The sequence below is a fragment of the Plectropomus leopardus genome, chromosome 6 (genome assembly GCF_008729295.1).
Source record: "Plectropomus leopardus isolate mb chromosome 6, YSFRI_Pleo_2.0, whole genome shotgun sequence".
Classification (NCBI taxonomy): domain Eukaryota; kingdom Metazoa; phylum Chordata; class Actinopteri; order Perciformes; family Serranidae; genus Plectropomus; species Plectropomus leopardus.
Window position 1 is genome coordinate 17,594,126 of NC_056468.1, and position 11,677 is coordinate 17,605,802.

The window sequence follows — 11,677 nt, forward strand, 5'->3', positions numbered from 1 at the left end:
TATTGTTACACACTTTACCCTCAGAACATTATACACATTTCTATTTTTTTTGTAAATATTCAGATATTATTAATTGTTTTCATCGTTAACGTATTTCCATTTCATATTTTTACATACTTTGTGCTGGTACTTATTTCTGCTTTCTATAATTCTCAAAAGCTTGGCATCAGAGCGACTGCAACGAACCACAATTTCCCCAAGGGAATCAATAAAGTATTTCTGATTCTAATTATTTACTACAAGCCAGTTCAGACCTTCAGTGACCAAAAAAACATGTCAGGTAATTTCCATCTCATGCATAAACCACCTGCCTGGTTTATCACACACACCATGATCTCACTTTCAAACACCACGAGCCCTTTCAAGATTGTTTATTTTACTGCCCTAGTAGATACATGCTTGTTGTGGGTATGGGTTTCAGCTCACAGGCAAGAGAAAGTTGATCCTGTTTAGTAAGTGATAGGGTATTCTTCTTTTGTCTCTCTAGGCGGACACACTTGGACCAAGTTCCTGGATTCTGCGGCGCAGCTCTGTGGAGTCCAACAGTGGGCCAGACTGAGGTTCCTGTAGGTACACAGGCAGACTCCTGTAACACAGAACACATGTACCAGGTAAAAGGAGAGTAACATCACAACATTGTAAATGTGTAAGAGACTGATTAAACTGACTAATTAAACTACTAGGGGCTAACATGTTATTTTCTTTGAAAAATATCCTGTTCATATCTAGCATCTTACATCAGCACATTATCAGATTAAGTCTAGATCCAGTTGTGACAGACTGCAGTACATGTATGTGGCATCCGAATGTATGTTGAGTTACCACTTTTTTATTATATTTTAGCTTTCCTCTTTCTATTTGAGTTCATTTGTATGAAAAATATTTGAACAAGACCAACTTGGCCAAACAGCCAGAGAAAATGATAGCAGTGATGATAATGTAGTAGATAATGTAGTAATGATGGAAGTAATAGCTGGCAGGTGCAAGCTTACAGTTGAAACTGCTTACATTTTCTTATTAATATATACTGAATGTATTTAGATAGATAGATGGATAGACCTTTTATAGTAACTGCTACCCTTGCAAAAACAGCAAAAAAGACAATGATTACAAAGTAAGATAAATGAAATATATCTATGAAAACAAAGTAAAAATATATAAAAACAAAACATTGCATATTTGCCCACATGTTATACTGCACATACTCCGATGATAGTACTACTATCATGTTGCATATTACACATAAAGTTCACAGTGTTCATATTTTATCAGTCTGTACAGTGGAACATGGTGAACTACTTCAAATGATGTATTTCTCATGGATGGGACAATGCTGAAGGTGTCTCACTTTACTGATGAAGTAAATTATATATTTGTGTTGTGTTACCTGGTAAAGACGATCTTCAGAAAGAGGCAAATCAATTGTTAATGTGAGTTTTGTCTTGCAAGATGCACTATGTTCGCCCCACTCCACACAGTGCATGGTCTCCTGGGTTCCTGCCCACCTTTGAGTGTGACTTAAACAATCAAACCCCATGACTCCACAGTGGGTTTTAGGGCACATACTCATCTATTTTGAGCTTTACACATGTAACAAGGTCAACCAAATGCATTTGAGTGCTAAGAATGAAATTACAGTATGATATACTGCACATCATAAACCACAACTTTAAGCCAAGACACTGAATATAAGAATGACATTGTCTTACTCTGCTGAGGATTGTGTGTTGAAGCTCCAGGTCTTTTCCCAACAGGCTGCAGCCTCCCTTCTCCTGCCAAGCCTCCACAGCACCTCGCCCCTCCACAGCCCTGCACACACACACTCTGAGACAGCACACACAGCGGGATTACATGTTACATGTTCTAACAAAGGAACATGAAACTCAAGTCCTACATGTCAAGTAGATACAATTCTTGGCACAAACATGAACATTAAATTACAGAAATGATTTGTTGAAAATGAGTTTCACTGTCATTCTGACCCTTTTGCTGTACTGTCATTACCAGACCTTGTACATGACCTTATTCAAATCTTTGTTTCAGCTATAGGCCTGAAGTGCATATGACTGCCCTAGTGCTTTGGCATTAATGCTGTCTCAAAAATAGCTTCAAGGTCTGCTGTAAATATATAATTAAAGGGGACCTTTTAATGCTAATTTTCAGGTTCATAAACTTGTGTTTTGGGTGCCTACTAGAACATGTTTACATGCTATAATGCTCAAAAAACTATATTTTCCTCATACTGTCTGTGCTGGAACACTTGTATTCACCCTTAGTCTGAGAGGAAAATTATTATAGATCCCCTTTAAGAAACAGCTGTGGGGTGTATACCTGGGAAGACCTGCATGCTGAGCTGGAGGTCTCTGAGCGCCTCTCTCAGTTGGTCTGTCTGGGTGAAACTGATGCCCCTGCCAGCGAGTGAAAGCCCCTTCAGCCTCTGCAGGATACACAGATCTGTTCCCCGCTCGCCAACCATATCTGCGCTAGGAATCTGCGGCGGGAAACCTTCAAAAGAAGAATCAAAGGAATAAAATGTAACAGTGGCTGTGGGGTGTGTAAAACAGGCAATATCAGTCCAAAGTTTAAAGAAATTTAGAAAAAAAGTACTCACCTCTCTTTTTAAAGTGCACCTTCACCAGCAGGTTCAGACATCTGTAATATAAGTACAGTTTTATGTGTTTATTTATATTCCAAAATAACTTAAGCCAGAAATAAAGCCAACCTCATCTCACGTACCTTGTGTAGTGAGTCACAGCTTGTTTCCAGTCCTTCAGGTGAGTGTAGCAGTGACCCTGGAGGAGGTAGGCAGCCCCCGTCCAGAGCAGCGTCCCCACCCTGTTGTCCCCCTCAGCACACAGCGCCCTGGTCTCAGCCTCACACTTCTCCTCTGGCTCTTCCAAGACCACCTTCTCTGGCAGCAGCTCAAGTGTCGTAACAATAACTTCATCGCAAAGTGCCATGCAATCTGCGGGCCGTTGGGCCATGAGCAAGGCAGCGCCGACCTGCAGGTAAAGCTCAGGCAACCTCGGTAGGGGAGGGCCCTCAGCATGCATCTGAGACAGAGACATAGGAGCTCATAGCATGCACCAAAACATATCCAAACTCACTGTAAATGATGTTGCATGTCTGTCAGCAGTGTTTCCAGTCTTACTCCATGTTGATCATCTGAGTGAAGGGCAGCCAGCAGATCCAAATAATATTCTATACCCTCCGACACTCTAAAAAAAACAACAACACCTATCTAAGAAGTACTGTGTGTCTATTATACAAATCTTTATCTACATTTTCTGTTTTGTAGCAGTTGTCAGGTGTCAGTGACAAAAGACAGAGACTCTTTGCTAGTCCTCTCACCTCCTGTGGAGCACACACTTCAGGGCCAGATTGTGAAGGACAGAGAGGGCAGAGGGAACTGAGAGCAGGCTGCTCAGTGATTGGCTCTGCAGCAGCAGGGACGGGGAGAGGAGATGAGTACCAGCCGGAGCAGGCTCTGTGGCAGAGGGCAACATCAAAGTCTGTGGGTAAAAAAGAGGCATCATGTTTCAGTGCGCAGGCCTACAGTTACATGAATATGTGTCAGTGTCCCAAATAAACCAGTTGGCTCACCTGCTAAAAGCTTTTCTATAACAAAGGCAGATAGTATTTTTTTACAATAAAAACAATGTATCTACATCTACAAGGCAAACATTTAGACACTTTGAAGAGGCTTTTGACAGATGATTTCTTGAGCTACTCACTGAGTGCAGCAAACGAAGAGCTTGTATCTCAGCCTGTGTGTTGCCGAGCTGTCTGTAGATGAGCATGCTCTGGTACAGAGCACACACACACTGGGAGTCTGTCTCCAGTGCCTTCCTGTAACACTGCAATGCCATCTGAGGGCGGCTCTGGAGACAAAAATCAAACACACACACTTAAACACGCACTGCATGCAAATGTTCAAGCCTGTTATGCCCATTTTCTGTTTGTATGTGTGGACTCTGTCTGCATATGTACCATACGGGCGAGGCAAAGGCCTGAGAGGAGGTGTGTGTATGCGACAAGAGTTCTGGGAGCAGGCAGGGAGGAAGCTGTCTGCAGACCAGACAGCGCTTCTGAACTCCAGCCCTCACTCAATCTTTCTGCACCTTCATGAAACACAAAGGTCAAAACACAGGGTTTATTACTTAAAGGGATAGTTCAGGATTTTTGAAGTGGGGCTGTTTGAGATACTTATGTACAGTCAGTCTATTACATACAGAGTTGGTGGTGAGCGTATTCCCGCTTTGCAGAAACAGACCCCCCCCCCCCCACAGATCAGCATTACCGTGCTGTACGAAGGGTTTGATATCAAAACGATTTTAGTCACTTAAAAAAATGCCACCCTAAAAAGTACAATATCAGTTTAAGTGGATGCTATATTGAGATTGTTTATAACTTGAAGTTTTGTTTCAGTCGGATTGCGTAACATCTGCTAACAGAACTCTGACCAAAACAGCTGACTGGCAGCAGATGAGAAATGTAGTGCCAAAGGCAAAGGCTGTGTGACGGTGAGGTAAAGTGTGAAAATACTCTAAATATAGTGCCCACTTTGAATGATAGTGATTTTTTAGGTAGGCTTTTTTAAAGTGGCTAAATTTGTTTTAATATCAATAGTATAAACATTGTAATTCTTTTTTTTTTTTTTACCACATCACCAAGCCCTACTGTGAACTACTCACAGGTACTCCCAAATCACAATATACATACCACAACACATCAAATCTTTTTCCTGTACTACGAATGAGTTTGTCTGTCCCTCTACTCTTTCGGTTGCACCTGTGCAAAAAAGTGAATAACTCACACCAAGGTGAAATATGTCATTTAAAAGCAAACGTCCAGAAATAAAGCGGCACAGTGGCGACGTGGTTAGCGCTGTTGCCTCACAGCAAGAGGGTCCCTGGTTCAAAACCCGATTGGAACGGGGTTCAGACCATGAGCGGGGGCATGCTCTCCCCGTGTCTGCGTTCTCTCTGTCTCCGGCTTCCTCCCACAGTCCAAAGACATGCAGCTTAGGTTGATTGGTGACTCTAAATCGCCCTTAGGTGTGACTGTGTGTGTATGGTTGTCTGTCTATATGTGTCGGCCTGTCCAGGGTCTAGAGAATGACTGACTGTCGTCCAGAAATAAAGATATTAACTCTGTGCATAATATTCATACTATATCTTGGTCTGGTTTGCAAATTGCATAATTATATTATATTCAATTATATAATATTCACTAACGAATGTCACTGACCTTGGGCAATCAAAGTGCAGATCTGCAACAATTCAATAAGCCTTCTTGGATCCATCACCAGTAGTGGAATGACAGAGGACTTTCCCTTTGTCTCACTCCACCTGTTATCCCAAACTCCAGCAGGCAACATCTCAAACACAGAGAACAGCTCATCCTGCATCACAGGAGGACAGAGGAGTTAAGTTTTACAGTACACCACAGAGCTGGAGACTGGATACTATAGCATGCTGGCAAAAATACATTTTTCACTGGCAGAGACAGGAAAATCCAACAATCAATCAATTTTTGTCACATGAAATCATATAAAATATAATTTCAGTTACATCTAATTTCAAGAGAGATATGGGGGGGATAGCATTTATTTATTAGCAATTATTTTGAAAAAGTTTGCTTTTTTTTTTCTTTCTTCAAACAAACAAAAAACACAACATATTTAATTTCTTTGTGGGGTTGCAGAATAAATCCAACTATTATAGAAGGTCAGGAGGGAGATGAAATGGCCTGAACACCAGCATGACATAGACTAACTGCTGAATTTATAGACATATATGGCATTTTTCTATATTGCATAGCTTTCTGATCGATTACATCACACATGGGGGAGTTCAAATGGAAACTAACTTAGCTCCTTTATTTTTAGGTAGACTGAGTACAGCAATTTGGTCCACACCAGAGGCTAAATGACAGCCACCTCATTGACCGAAACAAACAGTACTGAATGTGAAGATGCAGCAGAGTTCCTTTAAACCAAACCAATCAAGTGAGGTAGGAACACAGCTTAAAAACAGGATCTCACCTGTAATTCCTGTATAGTTTTCAGCTGGCAGGTGGACAGCCATATTGCCCACTGCACACAGAGAAGGTGCAGTACACAGGGATTCAAAGCTGCATTTCCCACTGATTTGAGAATTGCTCTCCAAAATGCAGGAGGGTCTGAAGCAACGGGGTCATCTCCAGTCATCTGCAGAACTGTAGAGCAGAAGAGCAGACTGTATAAGTCAGAGCTGAGCAATCATTTAAACTAACATAAAACTGGATGTGTGGCATTAGTTCCCATGTTATCTGCATCATGATTTTATTTTTGCCATAATTTCTCAACGTACCTCTCTCTGTGGCTTGTTTGAGGAGCAGCTCAGCCTCCGAGAACTGAGACTGAGCTGCAGAGCACACACAGGCATTGTACACCACTGTCAGCTCCAGCTGTGTGTGATCTGCAAGAGGAGGGATACCTGCAGGAGAGGGACACACGGGAAGGAGAGGAGGGAGACAGAGGATGCATAAAGGTAACCGCTGAGCTCTCCACCATAGCAAATTAAGCTATTATATTAGTAGATGAAACACCTTGGATTTTCCTTAAAAGTTTGTGAAACTCTGATGAACACAATCTCAGATGGTTCTGGCTTTGGTCTTGACTCCAGGCATCTCCTCCCCCTTCCGGCTGCTGAAATAGTGAAGTAAAAACAAACTGGAAAGTAACCAAGTACACTTACTCAAGTACTGTACATAAATATTATTTAGAGTCACTCATACTTGACTTGAGTATTTACATCTTATAGTACTTCACATTGCTACCAAATGAGTATATACAGGGAGATATGAAACCTTTTACTCCATGGAATCTGTAGATATAGGTTACTTATCAAAAAAAAGATTTCACAAATAAAACATATGATCTGTTTTTACAACTGGATGCATATTGATACCTAACCTTTGATAAATCAGTTAATGGACATGGAGCAATACAAATTTCACTTAACTATAACTTTTTATAGTGTGATATTGCCATGTTTAGCCACTTCATCATTCATCAACCATAGACTGAACATTTACTGAAACCTGAGCAAATTGGCTTGATTTATCACAAAAACGTGGAAAAAAGGCAAAGAGTAACGTAACAATAAATGACTCAAAAATTAGCAAGACACTAGTAAAAATCTACAATAAAATGACCTGACATTAGCACAAAAAAGTACAAGGATAAAATGGGAATAAAATAATATAACATAAATTTATAATAAAACATACAACTAATAATAAGTTATATCTGTCACCTATTTTTATATAAATAATTATAATAATCCTAAATATAGTTTTTCTTGATATATTCCCCATATTTGTTAAGTTTATAATGATTCTTTCTCGCTCTCTTTTTAAAGCTAATTTACAGGTCATTTTCTCTTCACCTTTCACATTTTTTTAGCAGTTTGCAGGACATTTCTTGCCAACTTGCCCATTCCACTTTTGAAAAGAAATCAAACCACTTTGTTCAGGTTTCATAGCTTTAAAGCTCCCTTCCCATGTTTTTTGTTTTTGTTTTGTTTTTAAGAAAATACAGTCTGTTTATGGAAATAACGAAAAGATTTTCAAAAAGATCGGTGGTATGTCAGTATATATTACTAGAAGTATACATTTAACATTAGCAAGAAACACACGCTGTTTTATTTCTCTCTGAATCGAGTATCAAGCATAAACCGATATAAAAAAAACCCACTAAATGTACGTTACAGTAAATTAGCATTTAACTGTTAGAGGCTAACGTTAACAGCTGACAGGACGTGACACTTAAACAAGACCGTCCTACCTTCCATTTGTTCACCAAATCGTTGTTTTCCTGGATCCATCTGTCTAACAAAGAAAGCGGTTTATATATTATCACACATTAAATCTCAGTTTTGTGGAAAAGTGATTGTTGTTTTGTTTGAACTTTCCCTCGTTTGTCAAAGGGGAGTTAAAACCGGAAGTAAACATTAGTGTGTTTAACGCGGTGCTGCCCCCCGTGGACACACCAGGAAACTACACCGGCAGTCTGCCAACCGTCCAGCAGGTGGTGCTGTGACTAACCAAGTTCACCGGTGTTCTGGAAACTTCAATTTCAAGCTGTTTTTTTTTCATGGCCATCAAACTGTGAAGTGCTTCTGCTGTTTGTGTTTGCTCATTGGCCTTATAACACTCAAAAAATACATACAGACACCCTCATGATTGCACAACCTAAATCAGTTTGACACTCCGTCCTCTCCTTGAAAGCATTGGCACTGGCCACAGTGGCATACCTCCATAATCACATGCACACACACACACTTACACACACACACACACACACACACGTCTAAAGCAAGTAAACACAAGCCAGGGCCATAATTGTATTGCAGCTGAGTCATCCTTGAGACTTCCAGGACAGCCATTTTTCTAGATGTCCCTCCCAAGGTGACTCCCTCTTTTCTCACCCATTTGCTCTCCCTCCCTCACTCTGTCATCCCCCCATCAGTGCATCATCTCTTTCCCTGTTGTCTGCAACCTCCATTGTCTGCCTTCATCACAACCCCTCAGCTCCTCCTCTTTCATTGTCTCAAATCTCAAAAAGCTTCTAAATATACCACAATGGAAAAACAAGGGAAACTCCTGACATTCACTGCTCAATGCACTTGCACATGCAGCTGCATATATACGCGAACAAACATGCACAAAGATGTCTTTCATTCTGTTTCCCCAACTTATTTTTTTCTCTCTATGGGATAGATTTCAGTTTTTTCTAACATTTTCCTCTGAATCGATCCTGCTATTTTCCATCTCTCACTGTCTCCCGTCTCCATCCATCCCTTCAAGGACAAGGTCATTACATGGCAAGAGCCTCCCACCTCCTTTTTATGCTGTCCTTCTGTCAATGTCATTCACATTGCAAGACTTCAAACTTCCATTAAAAAGGTTTGTAAAAAGTTAATGTGAATACACCCATGCGGAACTGAAATGCAGATTTGAGAAACCAACAGAATCTGTCTGTTTGGTTGAATTTAACATCTTCCCAACAGCGTAGCGTTAAACTCTCCTGAATACAAATATAGTCACCAATGCCCATGTTTCATCTGTTTTTTCATCATATCTTTGTTTTATCCCCACTGATGTGGTGTCATCTTGTTATATTACATATTTATCATTTTTATCATCTTTTCTTGCATTTATTCTTATATTTTCTGATACTTTTAAAAAAATTTAGTCATTCACCTTTTATTTTGTGTTCTGCCTGTTTTGTTTACTTTTATTCCATCTTTATTTATGATAATTATTTGCATTGCAATAGTATAAGATTTTCAGGGTACAATAACCATCTCAGAAAATATTGCACTTTCACTGTCACCATGATAAACACAATTATTATTATTATTATTATTATTATTATTATCAGTCAGAATGACCCTCACAGGAATGAAAAAAGAAGGGTTAGTTCTGGTTAAACAAATGTTTTATTACTCTAATTAAGTTGTTTAAAACCATTTTAAGTGGATGTATGTGTCAAAAGCCTTTTGAAAACAACTAAAATAAAGGGACATTTTCCATTCAGTTGCATTTTTTTCAGTATATCATAGATAAGCAAATGTATGTGGTATGATGATCTTCAGCTTTCATGTCACGGTATACCCTAAAATCAGTGTGTTGATGCTACCCTAATAAATATATGAAATTGATAAAGTGAAATTATTGCAATGTTTGTCCTCATATTTAGTCACTGCAAATGTCATTGTATCAGAGCTCCATTATCCTTAAGTGTCTTGTCTCGGTGGTGGGCACGGTTTGCAGGAGGCATGTTGTGTAGACTCAGAGTGTTGCCGAAGTTATACGTGTCTCATTTCACCTGCTACATATGTGTGGCCCCAAAAGTTCAAAGAAAACCTGTGCCCTAGCATGTTTGTAATGTTTCTCCAGCTAGTATATTCTCACATAGATTGAGAACTATAGACCATCATGCGATGGTATCATTCCAGCTGATATTCAGCGATCTGGGACTTAATGCAAATACTGACCATATGCATGAAGTGGAGGGGCCAATAATCCAGGCCCTACTTCCAGCTCCCTTCCTCAGACAACACCTAACTGCAAACTTGGCCTTCGTTTTGATCTCAACTACACTGTTAAAGTTCATGACTTCATGTTGTTTGATTGTGACCCTATTGCATTGACAAAATCCACCCACAGACAGACATGTGGCAAAATACTCAAAACAACTTCTGTAGGAGTTCCCACTGAAATAGGTGCCACCAGGACCACATTTTGCCATCATGACAAACACGCACACACATAGACTCACGAAGTGAAAACAATACCAGCCGTTGCGACTTTGTCACGGCTGGTAAAAAGTGATTTTCTGTAGACTTAAGCTGCTTGCAGTTGGCTCAAATAACAAGATATTGAGGAACATGAGCTTTTCTGAACACAAGATCCTCATAACATCACAACTGAAATCTGCTACTCTGCTCTATTTATTATCCTCATTTATAAAACATAAAGCTCGTGGAGGCCAGGGATGTGATGCATGTTATATCTGTCCTGCACGGCACCCAGCTCCCCTGAACATGTGAGATATGGCACTAGTGAGCTACAACATGCATTTTAACAGATTTGAGAAATAGATGATGCACTTTTATGGATTTCACCTTTAAAAATAAGATGTAAGGACAGACATGATTGCTGGAGCTGAGGGCCCTGGGGGTCACACAGTCCTCTGGGTGTCATTGAGCTGACGGCACACATGTTCACAGGGACGAAGAATGGCTGATACAAAGAAATTACTGTGTGCTGAACCATCTATTCCTAAACATACATCTCAAGGGAAACAGGCAGCTCTGCCTGCTCCTTTAAGGCATGCAGCGCAAACTCACTCACCCTGAGTCTGAGTAATCAATAGGTGCTGTACGTGCTCCTCAGAGCTGTCCTCTTCTCAGAGCAAACATCCCTTTAGATCAGCAGAGGCAGCCCAGTTTTTGTCTGAGTGCTGTATCATCGCAGCTCAGTGCACATCCTGATGTGCATGCGGCTGCTGTTTTTAGTTTTTATATAGGCTATCAGTGCTGCCATGTTCGGCCTGCAACCGCATGTACACATTTGTAGATTATTTACTCTTCAGCAACAAAAAGAAGCAGAAACTAAGAGATGAAAAGTAACACATAGAGATGAGAATGACAGAGGAAGGAAACCTTTTGTGTTTGTGTGTAGTAAAAGAGAGGGAGAGTCTGTCAATGGCCCAGCAGTTGAGTTGAGTCCCAGGGGGTTTGCGTGGATCTGCAAACTCACACTGCAGCATTACAGCTACAGAGAGCATCAGCAGAACACACCGCACACCCATACAATCAGTTCACTCCGACTTTAGCAACAGCAAAATATCACTATGCCTTAAAATGTGCAAAAACTTGCAAAATTAATAACATACCAGGGATGGTTATAAAAAGGCATGATAGTTGCAAATAGGCCTAAATATACAAAAATACTTGTGTCCTAATCATTTAACTTGATGAACATTTTACAAGCTTCATTCTGAGATTTGTTGCTTTGATAAATTAAGTCAAGTAACATTCATATAGATTGGAGATTTAAAAACAACAAACGTTGGCCAAAGTGCTTCACATGCAGATAAAATAAAACAGACATGATCAAATTA

The 11,677-nt window shown here is 40.1% G+C and overlaps 1 protein-coding gene across 1 annotated transcript; it reads right to left on the reverse strand.

The window, feature by feature from the left end:
- Positions 1–279: 279 nt before the first annotated feature.
- fancg (FA complementation group G) lies at positions 280–7,894 on the reverse strand (the record flags this gene model as incomplete). The annotated part of the gene is made up of 14 exons (XM_042488645.1): positions 280–586; positions 1,710–1,824; positions 2,332–2,505; positions 2,612–2,652; positions 2,737–3,053; positions 3,152–3,218; positions 3,352–3,512; positions 3,735–3,881; positions 3,991–4,121; positions 5,251–5,404; positions 6,047–6,219; positions 6,354–6,479; positions 6,592–6,688; positions 7,832–7,894. Coding segments are annotated over 14 exons (1,869 nt in total), but the record flags the coding sequence as incomplete, so codon positions are not given.
- Positions 7,895–11,677: the final 3,783 nt, after the last annotated feature.